Raw genomic sequence first — 17225 nt, 5'->3', positions numbered from 1 at the left:
TTCCTCAGCAAAAAGAGGAGGATTGGTGGCAGATGTTAGCTCAGGGCTAATCTTCCTAAAAAAAAACAAAAATTGTAAAACCATGAAGGAAAAGAGACTGGACATAGAGCAACAGGAAACAGAAGTGCCAGACCATTTTGGAAGATGGAGTTCCAGCCAACCAGGAACCAGCTGAGGGCTGGACCAGGCCTCAGGATCAGAGTTAATCAGAAACCTCTTCTGATGTCCCTTTGGAACGGTAGGTTACCATGGTGATGGGCGGGGTCAGAACAAGGAGGAGACAAGGGGAAACAGCCCAGTGGAGGAGCTCACACCGTAGACGGAGCTGTGGCAATTGTGAAATGTGGAGGAAGCCGGATCTCAGTGCCTTCAATGAAAACGCCAACGGGAATCTGGGAACTGGATTCACAAGAGAGTGAATGCAGTCAGCTCACTCTGTAGTTACCAGGAATACGCAGGAATTGGAAGTTCCAGGTACCAGGCACGATGTGAAGAAGGCGTAAACCTGGAAACAGTGAGATTTGTTGTGGAGTGTTATAAGCAGTAGTTGAAGACAGTTGAAGAAATCTCCCGTAAAGTGTAACGAAGGGCAAGAGGTGGAGAGTAGTACACAAAACGGAGGAGACAATTGAAGGATTAATTCAGAGACTGAACCTCAAGACAAATTTGATGTTTCAGAACACCGGGGATAAAGAAGGTTCCCTACGAATGGATAAGGAAGATGTGGTATTTACACACGATGGAATACTACTCAGCCATAAGAAATGATGAAATCTGGCCATTTGTGACAACATGGATGGACCTTGAGGGTGTTATGCTGAGTGAAATAAGTCAGAGGGAGAAAGTCAAATACCATGTGATCTCACTCGTAAGTAGAAGATAAAAACGACAAAAAAAAAAAAACCCCTAGCATTGGAGATTGGATTGGTGGTTACCATGGGGGAAGGGGGGAGGGGGAGGGCAAAAGGGGTGATGAGGCTCACATGTGAGGGGATGCACTATAATTAGTTTTCGGGTGGGGAACATGATGTAATGTACACAGAATTTGAAATATATTGTGATGTACATCCGAAAATAAACAAATAAATGAAAAAAAAAAGAAGATTCCCTAAAAGCTTCTAGAAAGAAGAAACAGGTTACAGCAGTGAACAAGGTATAAGGATGATGCTAGACATATTGACAGAATTGGAATTAGGAAGAGGATGGGGCGATGTCTTCAAAAATCCAAGGAAAAATGATTTCCAATACGGAATTCTACACCTAGCCAAACTATCAGTCAAGTGTCGGGGTAGAATATGGTCGTTTACAGACGTGCAAGGTCTCGAAAGCAGACCACCCAGGCACTGTAGTTCCCAGGGGGTTGAGGAGCAGGTGCTGCTGGAATAAGTCTTCCTGAGAAAAGACCTGAGATCCAAGAAACAAAAACTGCAACACAGAAGGGAAGCTGAAAGAATTCCCAAGATGAGGTTAAAAGGGTGGCATCAAGGAGCAATCAATCGGAGGAGAGGACAGAGGACCCCAGGAGTGTGGGCTCCAGGAAAATAGGAAGGAACTGATAGCTTAGCTGATATGTTTTGTCCTATGGTGAAAAATGGTATTGAAAGGCTATTGGTGAGTGTGGTAAAGAAAAAGTAAGTCCATGCAGCAGATGAGAAGCTATAGTAATTGAGGCCAGGAGAAAAGGAACAAGACCAGTGCACTTGGCTTAGCAGGGGAGAGAATGTACATCGTCAGACAATGAGTTCATGAAATGCTGTGATGACCACATTAGGAGGATGGGGGAAGGGAAGAGATGACATTGCAGGGGGGGGCGGGGTGGACAGGGACAGAGGATGTGTGAAAAAGCAACTTTTCATCTACCACAGTAGTTGGCCAGTGATAAATAACTGACAAACTGATTAAGAAACTAAAAAATTATGACCTTTTAAGAAATTAGTAAATACCAGATAGATCCAGTAAAAAAATCAAAACGCATCTCTGGGAAAGGCCTCAGAGGTAGAGAAGTCCTGGTGACATCGCTGCTGATGTTTTATTTTATCAACCTTTTAAACCATGTATTTTATAAAACCCTGTGTTCATATTATAAAAACTATTTTACAAACTGAACATGTGCATTCCCTATTATCAACAATTCTACTCCTAGCTGCACACCCAACAGAAATAATTATATATGCTCATAAAAAAGAAAAAAATAGGGTGTTCACGGCAGCCCGATTCCTAATAGCCCCAAAGTGGAAACTTCCCAAGTGCTTTTGCACAGGAGAATGGACAAATGAATCACAGTATGTTCACACAGGAGGACGCTGGGGACTAAGTGATCCATAACTACAGGCCACAGGGGTGCCTCTCAGGGAGAGCAAAGGAGGCCAGACCCACGAGTGTGTGTGCCATAGGGCCTGTTATGGGAAGTTCCAAAGCCGGCAAAGCTGATCCAGGCTGCTGCCAGTCAGGACAGTGGTCCTTGCTGGGGGAGGGTGACAGCAAGGGGGCAGAGAAGCTTTCCAGGTGGTGAGACAGTTCTGTTCTTGCTCCTAATGCTGGTTACTTGGTGTGTGCATGTGAAAATTCACCAAGTTGTGCAGTTATGAATTTATGAATTGTGCATTTTCTCTATGAATGTTATACTTGGTTTATATATATACACACACACATATATACACACACACGCACTCACACACTCATACGTGTTTACATATAAGCAAATTTTTAAAAAGAATGAAGGATACAAGGAAAGCCAATACACAAATGTATGGCCATTTACAGCTCCTCACATTTGAATTGGAGAAGCTGGCAATTTTCAATCCTTCTGATTTTGTCTCTAATTCCAATTTAATACTAGAACTTCTTAAGATCTTATGATCATTATTATTCTGTAAAAGCCTGCATTTTGAGCGCCCGTGACACCTAGAAGAGAAGAGGAGCGGGTGTGGGGCGGCACCCGGAGAAGAGCAGGGGGTGGGCTAGGGGTGTAGGAACTGCTGGCTGGGGGCAGGCTCTGGGCGTTCCAACTGCTGGCTGGGGGTGGGCATTGCTGGAGCCTGAGCCACTGGCCTGGGTAGGGGTAGGGGTGGGGGTGGCGTCGGAGGGCAGCAGGAGCAGGCTGAGTGGAAGGCACCTCTTCACCCTTCCCCAGGGGCTCCCATCTTTCTTTGGATTCCTCTGTGGTTCCGTATGCCCTCACCAGAGGCGTCCCGGGCTCCCGGCCTTCCTCTCACAGCAAACAACCCGAGTGTGTGGGGAAACCAAGGCAGGCCTCTCTCTGGCTGCGGCCAGGGGCCCTAAAGGGCACGAAACGCTCGAGGCCAGGCAGCAGGGAGGAAGACCCCCTGGGAAAGCCTCTCACCAGCTGACTGGCCTCGAGGGTGTGGGGGCTCCTCCCGTGGAGAATGAAGAGAGAACAGTAGCTCACATGTCCCTCGGGGACCTGGCACATTGGCCTTGCCTCCCCTTAACATTTGTGTTGTTACAGTTGTGTTCACCATGAAAGAGGCCCCCAGAAGATGCGCCCTTGATGAGAGCCACGCTCAGGCCTCTGCGGAGGAAGTGCCCTGCCCTGAGGGCAGCAATCCAGACCCAGGACAGGCGGGAGGGCCTCTGCGAAGGGCCAGCCTTGGGCCAGCACCCACATGGCCATGTGGCAGTGACCCGGAGTTTGAGTCAGGTTTGACCCAGAGTTGGTACATTTGTTTCATAATTGGCCTCCTTTCCACCATTCAGACCTAACTAACAGAAGATTTATTTTTTTTAAACGGCTTAGAATAGAAGAGTTGCTTAAAGGAGGGGGAGGGGTCATAAAAGTGCACCTGGAACTAACTGCGCGTGAGGCAGCGACGGTGCGTGTGCATGTGTGGTTGTGAGACCACCTGCCTCCAAGAGCTTCCCCCTTGTGCCCCGCCGCCTGCTGTCCCGCTCCGAATGCTACGCTGCGTCTGCCTCTTTTTCAAGGACAGCTCTGAGTACCTTGTCAGTGCATAGCGAATGACAGACAGTAATAAATAATGGAAATAACTTTTGCAATAATGCAAAGAAATGTAATCCAGCCAGACAGGTATTGGTACTGGAGGAAAAATGAGCCATAAAGTACCCAAAGGGCTTTACATTTCAGGAGGGATGGTTCTGGAGGCAGCAAGTGTCTTCAGGAGCCAGTCACAATCTTGGAGGCTGGCGTCCAGCACTGGCATTTTCTGCTGCGGCCCCGCAGCTGGCCTGGACCCGTCTCCTACACAAGAGTGGAGCAGTGCGTGTGTCTGTGGGTGTGTGGAATGTGGAAATGTCTGCCCTCACTGGCTCTTACCCCAAAAATCAGCGATTGTAAGAAAAACAGAGCAGCAGGGCTATCTCGCAGAGAAAATCATCATTGTTCCAGAACCTCAAACAAAAGTGGGTATTTTCCAACCAGAGGAAATAAAGATTTTGGCAAAAGCTGCAGAAAACTCAATCCAGAGCTAAGAGAAAGGCTGGCCAATTTCATGGCCGTCTGAGACGACCAGAGTGTGTGTCCTTCGGAACGTCTCCCGGTGGTCTCAAGAAGGGGCCGGTAGTCACCTAGCGGGGCATGGGGCTCAGCATAGAGGCCCGAGCCACAGCATCACTGAGAACTAGGGCCAGTGCATCTCCCCATGGGAGATTCCAAACATGAGGGCGGCCTGTGGGCCCAAGGTCCAGGTAGATGTGCTCGTGCCACGCGCCATGGAAGCCAAAGGCCTCCCGAGTTATCTGCAGACTTCAGGGGCTTTCCCTTCTCCCGGAGGCACCCCGGTTTCCTTCATGTGGCAGCTGTGTTCCTATCTCCACCTGACATTAAGCCAAACTGGTGGGGTGGGGAGGTGGGGAGGTTGGGAGGTGAAATAAATTCACACATGAATCCCCACAAGTCAGGGGCCCAGGGAACGCCCTGCAGTGGGCCGCCTGGCAGACACCTGGGACTTGCCTGTTAGGCACTTTGCCTTCTTTTGGTTCACCCCACCACAGGGGGGGGGTTCTCCCTCACTCCTCCTCCCTGTAGGATCTTCTGCCATGTTTTCTCCTGGATCTGTGCTGCCAATATAGTGGCCCCCAGCCGTGTTTGGCTATTTACATTTAAATTAATTAAAATTAGATAATATTAAAATTCAGTTCCACAGTGACACTAGCCACATTCCAAGTGCTCAGCAGCCATTAGGCCACCATGCTGGACAGACAGCACAGACATAAAACGCCTCCATCATTGCAGAAAGCTCTGCTGCACGGCACCCCCCAGACAGTCCCTCTTCCAGCTTCTGGCCGTTTTCCTGGCTCCTTTCTCCACTCGTCTCCTGGATTCCCTGAGGAGCAGCAAATCGCTGTCCCTCTGTCATTCAGAGCATTGCATCACGCCCAGACTTGGATCACCAAGCCCTGCCGGGCGTTGAGCAGAGGCACAAAGGCTGCACCTTCCAGAGCAAGGAGCCAAGGGTATAAACTCGTCCTTTTTGGACACGCCTGATTTATGTTGTCCTTATCAGCTTGCAGACTCTGTGTAAGACCAGTAGCTATCAGCCAAGGAGATGCCTTCAAGGGGTTCCTGCACACAGTGGAAATGTTTCTGACCAAAGCATGTTGCGCTCGGCAACGTGGGAGAAAAGGCTAACGGCCGCTGCGCTCTGCTCTGCCATGATTCCTGGAGAGAACATCCCGGCGCTGAGCCACGCAGCCCCTGCTGGGTGATGCGCCCACGTGGAGGGAGAGAGGCAGGTCCAGGTGCAGAGAGTAGTCAGCCCTGGGATGGAGCCCTCAAGGGCCCCCAACGGCCTTTCCAGCAGTAGGGGGCATGTCAGGCTCCCCGGAAGATTAGGGGTTAAAATGGGGATGCCTGAGGGTGAAAAGGCTGCTGCTGATACAAAGGCAGAGAGCAGTCTGGCAGGAAAGCAGGGCACCTTTGCTTGAGGAAGCCCATTCGCATCTATGTTTACAGGTGAAATTAGCATCTCATTTCCTTTTCTCCTACTTTCCTTCTCTGATGTTGATATCAAGACTTTACTAGTTTCATAAAATGAGTTTCTCTGTCCTTTATGGATAGTTCTTATCTGTGCAGTTAATTTTTGGTAGAATCATTTCTAGAATTATCTTCGGGTGTAAGAGTAGATTTTTTTCAATTATACTTTCCTCCAGTGACTGACCCTTCCTAAAGGTATTTTCTGACCCGACTCCTCTGCCAACAGCATAGATGACTTTGGTCTGTTTTGCACTTTAGGTAAATAGAATCTTGTGTCTGGGTTCTCTTGTTCAACATCATATTTCTGAGATTTATTTCATTACCATTATTGGGTACCATTATTTATACTTTTTATTGTTGTTGGACATTTGGGTAGGCTTCATTTTGGGGTTTTGATGTTTAATATTGCTGTAAACGTTCTTTTAGATGTCCTTTGCTGAACACAGGAGTCGTTTCTGTTGAGTATTTACGAGGAATGGAGCTGGTGTTCACGTATCTTCACGTTCAGCTGTAAGAAGTGCTGAGAGTCCCCAGGCAGTGACAGGAGCTCATATTCCCACCAGGATATGGGCGGGAATTTGTTTCTCCCAGGTCCCCACAACACGGTACTGCGTCTTCCATTTGAGCCATTGTGGGGCTGGTCTGCAGCACCGCTCCTTGAGGACGTGGCCTGCTGCCTGCAGAGGGGGCGTGGTCTCCTCTCTCCTGCTCCCCTCCCCTCAGTTTGCCAACCTTGGTGTCTGCCACTTGGGGGTGAGGCGTGGTGAGCATGGACATGCAGGGGACAGAAAAGTCTTACTGAACTGAGATTGTCACACAAGGCCACATGCTCTCTGGGCCTGGGGAGTGTGTGCAGCTCTCTTTCTCATCGGGGCGTGTTGATGGGTTCTTTGCAGACCCCCGACTCGTTCTGCATCATCCACTACAGTTTGCCCCGCATCTTCCATCAGCATTTTCTGTGGAGGTCTGCTTGCCCTTCAGCTGGGCTTCATTGGGCGGGACCTAAGACTGTCCCCAGGCAGCCCAAGTGTGGTCCCGGGAAACATCCATGTCTCCTTTCCCTGACCCATGGGGGTGCCTGGCCTGCCCTGCAGAGCAGTACTCCTCTTGGCTCTGCCCCTGGAGCTGCTGGCCAGCCCCCCTCCACCTTTTAGATTCTCCAGGCAGGAACTGGTCATCTGTCCTCTGCCCTCTGTGCAGAGGACACACATACAGACCCCCAGTGTCCCATCGAAGCTGCTCGCACTGGGCCTAAAGTGAGAGGTAAACACCTACCATCCCTGCTGGAGTGGCCCCACGTGCCTTGCAGCCCTCCAAACACTAGGCCCTTGGGCCCCTCCACAGGGCACAGGGCTTCAGATGTATAATACGTTTCTGCTCTTTCGTATTGAAAATTGACAAACACTGTTGTGCAGCCGTGTCATCCTCCTCCTGTGCCATGTCTCTTGTGATGGGGCCTTGGGTGGAACTTCTGGCTGTTGTGAGTGAGCAAAAGAAGGAAGGAAGGAAACAAGTGAACAATAAGGACATGGGTTTCAGCATGCCAGCGAGGGCCAGATGCATCTCCTAGATAAACCTGGGGCCGTGGGCAGGCAGCCAGAAGGGTGACACAGTGGAAAGTGGGTCGACCCCCGCAGGCAGGACCTGGACGCTCTGGGGAGCACCAGAAGAAAGCCTAGGATCTGGTCAGAGACCACGGGAAGGAGCAAGTCCCTGCAGATGAAATCGTCCCCCTAAACGGTACCAGTCGGTGGGTTCTGTCACCACCAACAGAGAGAATTGTTGGAGGGTAAATGCAGCGAAAGCATTAAAATATCACACCTGAAGAACATAAACTTGACTTCATTCCTCTGCAAACTGATCATTTCTCTTCCTGAAAGCTGAGCAAAATAAGCTTGAAATATGTATCAGAAGCTTTCTGCCTTTTGATTGCGTGTTCCCCTGGCATGGTGGCATGACGGAGTAGCTGTCCCAGCCTCAAGAGACATGACCGGCAGTGACATGGTAACTGACCGCATGCTTTTGTCCTGCGGATCACAGTTCTGGTGGTGGTGATTTTATCCAAAGCACGTTTGTGCTGGTTGCACATTCTCTGTTTATAGGATTTTATTTCCTCAGTGTAAGGAGCACTTGGCTCAAGGGAGAGGAAGGCAGGTGTTTTCACGAGGCTCAGTAGGATGTTATGCTTTTGCTCTTCCATTGTAAACGTTAGGTCTGCTGTGTATCTTTACAGCAGGTAAGTGAGAGTAGTTATTTAACTGAAGAACCAGTGTGCACATTTGATGTTTCACTGGGCTGCGCGGGAGCTCAGGCGCTCCGTGGTCGGGGTCTCAAGGACGGGTCCCAGCTGGGGCTGTGTCCGAGCCCTGTGCCCAGTGTACCTTCTGGAGCCGCAGCGGCTTCTGCCCTTCAGTCCCCTGGCTGCTTACCGCCCAGGTGTTTGAAGGTTCTCTCCCTCCCCTGCGACTTCCTCCAGGCAGCCTCCTCCAGGGTGGAAATCAGGGATCTCCGGGTCCCACTGAGCCCCCACTGGCACACAGAAGGTGCAGCTGGCTGCTGCTCAGGCCCTAGCCAGCCAGCCACCTGCACTCTGTTTTCTGAGTAAAATAATCCAAAAAAGAAAGTACGAAACTTCACTTATGACCTGAAGGCAAAAGGCAGGGAAGGAGAAATCAGCCGCAAGGGAGAAGGTTTCCAGCCGAGGGGGAGCAGGCGACTGGCCCTTAAGCCTCAGTGGCAAGAATGGGAGCGGCTGTTTGCTGGCTGGGTCAAAGGGGCTGGCTCGTGCCACACACTGTCACCCTCCGTTTCATCCAGCACAGTGGTCCTCACGGTTCTGCCTTAAAGGATGACAGAGGCGGCACTGAGAGAAAGTTGCCTGTGGGCAACCTGCATCCAGAGCAGGAGCCGCACAGCCTCTTAGCCTAGTCCCTGCAACCCAAACTTGTCACTTCCCTAAGGGAGGGCTCTGATTTAATTCTGCTCCGGCAGGAGGAGCCTGGACTGCGCCGTCCCGGGCGAGCATCTATGTTTTCATAGGATCTACATTCACTGTGCAAGTAGGAGCAGGCCCCGTGGGCACCGGCCTGAGCCACAGCTGCGCTTTCCTGAAGGGGATCCCGCACGAACAGGCCACCTGTCTCCCAGGGGACTCTCTGGGCCGAGCAGAGGCCATCAGGGCCATGAGGAAGGAGCCGGGAGCTTCCAGCAGTGGGCGCTGTGAGCAGGTGGGACCCATCCCACACCTACCCCGCCCCCTGGCCAGGGCTGCCCTCAGCAATGATGCGGTGAGGATGTGGAGATGACTGCAGCCCAAGCTCCTCTGAGGTCAAGTCAGAGCCACCCCACTGAGCAGCTCCCAGATTCCTGACCCTTGGAAACTGGGAGGGATAGAAGTGCTTACTCTTGTTTTAAGCCACAAAGTTGGGGATGCTGGTTTCTCAGCAACGGATGATGGGCACACCCACCAGGAGCGAGCAGGCTGCCTGGGTTGGGTGCCCCGGACGCCAGCCAGCCTCTCACTGGCGACCAGGAGTCTGCAGCTGAGCTGCAGAGGGTCGTCCTTGGGGCTGGTCCAGGCGGCAGCCGTCCACAGCCCAGGCAAGTGTGTACAATGCGCGGGAGCCGCTTGGGCCGGCCGGCTCAGCCCCCTGGCTCCTCTGAGGAGGGGTTACTTACCCAGCTGGAGGGGGGCACGAGGGAGCATCAGAGCTGCCCCGCCACGGCTGGGCGTGCGCTCACAGGCGGGTGCCGGCCCCCTCCCCCGGGTCCCACGGGGCTGCCCAGGCTGGCAGACAAGGGCGGGCGTGGGTCCGGAGGCGCCGGGAAGCAGGCGGTCCGGGGCCCACTGGCCGCACCTGCCTTGTGCCAGGTCGTGCTGAGGCTTCCCATGGGCCTCATTTGCCTCACAGCCACTCGTGGGGCCCCCTGCACTGAGCCTCAGACTCCCTCTTCACCTTCTGAAGCCAGTGGAGCGTTTGATTTGAAGTCGTCTCACACAGTCCCCAGTGAAGCCGGGACTCGGCACACCTTTGACCCCTCAGAGGGAAGGGTTTGGTGGCCTGACACGGGCTGTGGGAGGAGCCAAGGCAGTACAGGTGCGGGACTCTGGGTCAGAAGGGAACGGTGACAGGCCCTGCAGGGGCGCTGTGAGAGGTCTGCCTGCAGAAGGACCGGCTAGGGCAGCATTTAGAGCCAGTGGGAGAGGTGTGGGCAAGGCAGGAGGCAGGGGCCTCTCCACAAGCCCAGGACGCTGTAAACAGGTGATTTGCATGTCTCAGAACAAAGTGCAAGAGTGGGATTAGGGCTTCCGTTTCCTGTGGCTGGCTCACCGCCCAGAGCTGGAGACATTTTCCCAGGAGGCCAGACTAAGCTCAAGGCTGGCCCCACCTGCAGGGAACCTGACCACATACCAGCAGGAGTTAGCCGATGCTCTGCTGGAAAGGAGGCCACCAGGAGGTAAAGTGCCAGCACATTATAAACTCCTGGGGGCCATTCAGCAGTCACGAGGGAAATGGAAATTACACCCCACAGGCTAAAAGCAAAACCAAGCGAGCCCAGGGTCTGGGCGGCTCCCCTTCCTGCTGTCTGTGACTTCCTGTGTGAAGTGCACATCCACCTGCAGGGGTCAGAGCAGTGCTTTGCACACCCATGGGGCAGGCCATCAGGGAACACAGCGCGCACATGGGTGGACACACCCCCCAGGAAGCTGCGTCCACCTCCCTGACCTCCAGCTCTCCCAGCTTCTTCCCCTTTCCTCAGGCCTGCTGACGTGAAGGGTGATCCTGGCTGTCGGGAAGACCCGAGTCACAGACCCTCTCCATGAGACCAGCACTAGGGCTTCCTCCCTGGCAAGTCACAGGTCTACACCTGATTTGCCTGAACTGTCCCAATTTTAGCACTGATAGTCCTGAGTCCCAAGAATCCCCTGGGTCCTGGGCAAACCAAGACAGTTGGCAACCCTGGTGTCAACCCTGCCTGCACACTGGAGTCACCTGGGAGCTTGATGGGCCAGGAAGCCCGAGTTGTAGCCCAGAACTTCGACTGTCCCAGCCCGGGCTGTGGCTTGGGCCTCAGGAGTCTTCAAAGCTCAAATGTGCACCAGGTCTGAGAACTCCTGCTACACAGCATCTGGCATGACGCAGGCGGTGGGGATCAGACCACAGGCCGCCCTGGCTCGGGCTCCTCGGCATAGCTGCTGAACGCTCACTTACACCCCACGAGCTGCATGCACAGACCAAGCGTAGATGAGTCTAGATTTGCCATGAGGACAAGCAGACAGCATCTGCTCACCCCAGCCAGGAAGCACCTGCAATGTCCCCCTGCCCCTACCAGGAGGTGCTGGGTTGGCTCTGTCCCCTTGTTCCTCCTCTCCTCTTTCCCTCCCCCAAGGCCGCGGGTGGGGCAGCCGGGAACATGGCTGCTTTAAGAATCTAGTGAACATGGCTGACCCTCTTCTCATAAAAACGCACATGCACACACAGGCTTGCCTTCAGCATCAGGGGTTCATAGACCCACGGACCCAGGGCAAGAACCTCTGCCTTCAGGCATAGCAAGAAAACACATCAAAGAGCGTGGAGCTTTAGTCCAGAAGTTGTCAGGGTGGAAACATTTCCTCTCAAAGGAATGAGCCCGCTGTTTTGTAGCCACAGTGATCCATTTTCTAAAACAAAGAATGGAAGTCAGGGGTCACCTTTGGGGTGTCCAGTCTGTGGAACGTAAATGGCATTGCTGCTTCACGGTGGCTTCTACGAGATGCGGACTCTGAGCAGCATTGCAGACAAGCTGCCTGCCTGTGAACGGGGCTGTATCTGTTTGCTGTTTCTGACACATCTCAACTGATAATGTCTCGAACACAACACACTTCCTGGGCGTCTTGTTGGAACAGTCATCCTAGAACCAAACAAAACACACGCCAAGGTCCCCCAGCTTGAATTATGAATAATGAGAGCAGATGAGCAAGCGTGATTCCCAGGGAGATACAGGGGGCTCCGGGGGATGAGAGCACTGGTGCTGGGTCTGCTCAGAACCCGCAGGAGGGGAGGGTGTGGAGTTTGGCCACAGCTTAGGTCAAGGCTGCCCAGTGCCATGCCTCCTTCACAAAGGCCACCAGAAAAGCCAGGAGTGTGCTCCCGGGGCCAATGCCACTGGGAGCATTTGAAAGGAGCTCATCTCGCAGAGGCCACTCACCTGGTCCTTCCTCAAATGTTTGGTGAGTTCCTACCATCCCCCCAGGGCACCGGCATGGGCCCAGGCTCCTGGAGACCCCGTGGACAAAGGGGATGTGGGCTTGCCTCTGGAGCTTGAAGCTGAGCGGGGAAGGCTATGACCAGACGTCATGACTGAGATGCATGAGCTCTGGGGAGAGAGGTCAGTCTGGACACAGGAGCCCCTGCAGGGGGCTGGGATCACGTGAGGGAGTGTGAGCGCCTGCCTGCCTCTCTGTATCCCTGCATCCTCTCCTGCAGCAGAGCCCAGGGCAGACTGGAGGAGGGTGGTGATATTGGCAGAGAGAGTAGCAAGGCCCCATCCTAACGGAGGATAGCTCCCTGGCCGAGGAAGGACCATTACCGTGAATTGCGTCGTAGGACATGGGAGTGTTTGGGAGTGCTGCTACATAAAATGAAACGCAGCTAATTAAGACTTCATTAATTACTGTTGTCCTAGGAGGCTTCCTATTTTGCACTCCCTTAGCTCTGCTTCATCAAAAATTGTACACAGTGAGCGCCCAAGCTCACTTCCAAGCCAAAAAATTGGGGGAGGAAGACATAAAAACTGGCCTTCAAGAGCCGGAAGTTAGGGAAAAGAGAGGGGGGCCACACGGCAGATCTCAACCCAACACAGAGTTCCAGAGTTCATCAGGTCAAGGTCAGGACTGCAGAGGATGGCAGTTCATTTCACGAGTTGTCTCTGAGCCTGACCCTTGTGGTCCATTGCGAAGGCATTGGTGTTTTTTAATCTGAGTAAACAATATGCCAGCTGCCATACCTTCCTACAAAATGCACGAATAGCACTGATGACACATGGAGGCAGGATCCGGCGAGGATCTGGTTTCCAGAGGTGGATCATGAGACTGAGTTAGGACATACTACAGGGCAGTGGCCTCTGCCTTTGCCCTGACCATGAAGAATCCCCCGCTGGCTGGAGGATAGCCCTCCTCGGTGTCACATGACACTCCGGGGGCCTCCATGCCGTGGTAGCCTCCACCCTCATTTGCCAGATGAGCCGTTTTACTCAAGTGGTTCCTGTGTGATGGTTACAGCTGAGTCACGTAAGGGTCCCCAGACTCCTGGTGTTGAGTTTCTACTCTCGCTTGTGGAGTAGGACAGCTAAGGAAAGGGCTGGGGATGGGTCTATGGGGTCTGCCACAAAATACCAAATCAGATAGAACATGCAAAAGCCCCATTTTCCTATCGACCTCATGAAACATGAATCTTATCAAACCAACACCTCATTATGTAGTTAAGTGACCAGTAGTGGAGGTATTGGTCTTAACATAAAACTATTTTATTGGTAGATGAATCTCCCAGCTCCAGCTATGGCAAGGGAGGGAGATGGTCAAGGAATGCATGATTCCACGGCCACCAGCTCAAGGGTAAAGTCTCAAGTATCCTGCAATTGACTTAATGATCTTATGGCACAGTCTCCTCACAGGCAATGCAAACTACAATTCCCTTCCCCACACTCTTGCTATGTTGTAAAGACTAAATGAGGGAAGTGCAAACATACTTTAGAAAATTGTGGGGGCCAGCCTGGTGACATAGTGGTTAAGTTCAGCAGCCCAGAGTTCACAGGTTCAGATCCCAGGTGCGGACCTAGCACACATCAAGCCATGCTGTGGTGGCGTCCCATGCGAAATAGAGGAAGACTGGCACAGATATTAGCCCAGCAACAATCTTCCTCAAGCAAAAAAAAAAAAAATATTGGAAACAGATGTTAGCTCAGGGCCAATCTTCCTCACAAAAAAAGGAAAAAGAAAATCGTGTTATTCAAATGAAATAAAATGTCATTCTTGGATAGAAAGGAAGGCACTAGAGGTGTAATATCTATCCTATCCCTCCCATACCGGTGCCTAAAACCCAGGACTACATTGGTGGTATGCAGCTGGGTTACTGCTGGCCATGGGTATTCCCTGGGGCTTTTTTTCCCTTTTGTTTAAGCTTTGCCTTGCCGTGTGGAGGAGCAGCAATAAGGCCTCCCATTCCTTCCTTGCCAGTCAGAGAACTGCTGCCATCACTGGGAGCACCCCTGGGTAAGGCTTCTCTCTCCGGAGTCGGTTAAACCCAAGGTTAGAGGGGAGCCAGAGATGAGTCCCACACCCACTTCATTTGTTCCGACATGCTCGTCTTGACTTCCTTTCTCTTCTCCCTCCTTCCTCTCTAACTCTGCAGACCAACAAAGCCGTGGCCAAGGGGGACTTCCACCAGGCCAGCACCAGCTCCAGGAGGGCCCTTTTCCTGGCTGTGCTCTCCATCACAATCGGAACTGGCATCTACGTGGGTGTGGCTGTTGCCCTCATCGCCTACCTCTCCAAGAACAACCACCTATGAGCTTCCGCCAGGCACATAGGGGAAGAACCTGGGGCCCGTTGTGTGTGGATCAGAGAAAGCAGAGTTGGCAAGGGATGGACACACAGGGAGACACAACTGTGTGATGCTATACAGTATACATTATTGCCAAGTGACTCCATAAAGCCCTGGAATTTTGTACCTATGGATTTCTTTCGTTTTTGCCCTTTAGTTTCCTTTTCACAGCACTGTGTAGAGCACGTGGCAGGTGGGTACTGCTAACCCTTCTGAATGGAAGCTCCGAGATCCTGACCCGCGAGGCCGTCTCTGGGTGGATTCTGGCGGACAGATGACAGCACCGCCCTCTCTGCAGCCTGCCAGTGCCTGGAACGCCATAGCATTAGCAATATACAAACAGTACAAAATGTGTTCATTCTTTATGGAATACGGTGCAATAGGCAGAGGGCAGGGGACACATCTCTCTTCTGTCTGTGGCCCTGCTTGACTCCTCTGGCACACCCCAGTCCCCGTGCCTTCCCTGCAGGAAGAAAATGGGGCTGAGCAGGAGGAGAGACGAAACAGCTTCTGGCAGCACCCCCAGCCCATCTTCAGATGGGTCCAGCCCTGAGAATGCAAAGCCAGAAGAGCATGGGACCTGTCCCCAGCTAGTGTTTCATTCTCTCCACACTGTCCCCAGCCTAGGAACATGGGTCCTCCTTCGGAAAGTGCCCAAACTCGCAGCCACCATGCAGCAGTATGCAGCCTCGGGCCCCGTTGGTCCAGTGGGGAGCAGGGCACAGTGCCCTCCCAGACTCCTTCCAGTTCCAGGAACTCTGAGCACAGCAGCTCTGCCCGCCAGCTCCGCATAAAGAGGCCTGTGTGGACACTCACCCGGGGGAGCCCCAATGATACTAGCGATCTTAAAAAGGAGATGAACCTTCTCTGTCGACTAAATGAATAGCTATTTTCTTGTCATTTTTTTTAAGTGCAACTATTGCTTCATGCTGCTTAAGTTATCAGATGAATGCTGAGAAATAAGTAATCACAGACATTTTAATACCATTTCACTGCTGTTTTATGAGTGTTCATTATTTAACAAAAATTATCTTTTAGCTTTTTTGCTTAAGCCTTTCCTTTCTGATTAATATCAATTCTTGGGTTTCATTTATAGTTTTCCTGTGTTTAAATAACTGCAGAGCCCCCCCCAGGACTCAGCTGCTGAGACAGTCGTGGGGTCTCCAACATGAGAATCACAGTGTTCCTGGCTGCTTAAGCTTCTACCTGAACGCCTGAGCACTGTTCATAAGCATTATTATCCTAACACCCTCAGCGGACACAGAGGCCATCTCTCTAGGACAGTGGTCCCACCCACAGCACTTAAAAAATTCCTGCTGCCTGAGTCCCAGCCCCAGAAATCCCGATTTGACTGATCAAGGATGGAGCCTGGTGATTCCAACGTGCAGCAAAAGTGCAGAACCACTGCCCTGGCACAAGGACACAGGGGTGACCTCCCGTAACCGGCACTCTCCTCCTTGAACTTAAACACTGAATATTGTGGAAATTATTAATACTGTCTTCCTGGGTAAAATCCAAGATCCATCTAGCATTTGTCTCTATTGGATGCTCCAAAAATGTCCTGTAAGAAGAATAGATAGAAGCCCGAACAGCCCTGTGGGAATCAGAGTCACTCGGTGGTAGAGAGCCTGCATTTGAATCCAGTCACACTGCTTTTTAGCTGTGTGATCCTGGGAAGATGGGTGCCCTTCTCTGAACCTCATCTCTAGGAGAGGATGATAGATGAGGCCCACTTCCTAGACCTGCTGGGAAATGCGTGGGCACAGGGTCTAGCGCTTGGCACGGCTGGGTGTACAGGAGATGGGGTGCCGTGGTTACTCCCAGTGTCTTGGATGGTCCATCCCATGGCTTGTTTGTATCCTCTCATGTTTCCACCCCAATCTCTCAGGGTTTATTCATCATGAATCATTGTGTAAAACGGCCCTTTTGTATTTGTCCTAAAATGGTCCGTTTTAAGTTCAAGAGGTATCTACAGTTGCATATCTTTGGATTTAGTTAAGAAGTGGGATCAATCCTGTCTGTCCTGCCCCACCATCTCCACTGGCACCATCTTGGTTGCTCCACACCAGCCCCTCTGTGCCCGGACACCCTGTCTCCTGCTAGCGCACCTCCCATCTTCTCTCAGTCCCTGTCTCTCCAGATGGAAAGCCTCAGTTTAAAACAGCTCAGCCCTCCCTGTGCTTTCTCAGGCTCTGCCAGGTCTTTCCCAAGGACCAGCACCAAGACCATAGGCAACGTCGTGTGATTGGACAGTCATGTGTGTGTGCAAGGGTCAGGGCCCCACCTGCCAGAGGACAAGTGAATGAAGCACATGGGGCCCTGCAGCTCACTTGATAGGTAGACACAGCATGGCCCAGGCCAACAACTGGCTTGGCCTTGGTGGCAGGGGAGGTCACTCTCGGTCGCTGCTCAGCACAGCAATCTTCTAAGTGCAGGGCTGCCGCATACTCCCCAGATCCACATTATCCTAGTTGCCATTGCAGCCGCCGCAGACGAGGCACCATCTTGCACAGCTTGCACTAGGCACTGGGCCCATGTTGTCTCATATAGTCCTGAGAGCCCCAGCAGGTGGGTGACAGAACTGAGGTTCAGAGAAGGTAACTTGCCCAGCACCACATGAGTGATGGCTGAGAGCGAGACTGGAAGCCCCTGGCTGGCGCCCCTACTGGGCAACGAAGCATTTCCTCGCC

The 17225-nt window shown here is 52.3% G+C and overlaps 1 protein-coding gene across 1 annotated transcript in view; it reads left to right on the top strand.

Annotated features, from left to right (window-relative positions):
* The window catches only part of SYNDIG1 (synapse differentiation inducing 1), a 186651-nt gene extending 171129 nt beyond the window's left edge, over positions 1–15522 (top strand). Inside the window, exon 4 of the mRNA XM_046679677.1 lies at positions 14344–15522. Within this exon, the coding sequence (XP_046535633.1) occupies positions 14344–14502 (159 nt within the window). The 3' untranslated portion in view covers positions 14503–15522. The remainder of the gene's footprint in view (positions 1–14343) is intronic.
* Positions 15523–17225: the final 1703 nt, after the last annotated feature.

This window comes from Equus quagga, chromosome 12 (assembly GCF_021613505.1).
Source record: "Equus quagga isolate Etosha38 chromosome 12, UCLA_HA_Equagga_1.0, whole genome shotgun sequence".
Taxonomy (NCBI): Eukaryota; Metazoa; Chordata; class Mammalia; order Perissodactyla; family Equidae; genus Equus; species Equus quagga.
Note: the sequence above shows the minus strand (reverse complement) of the source record. Positions and strands in the feature narration are given on the sequence as shown.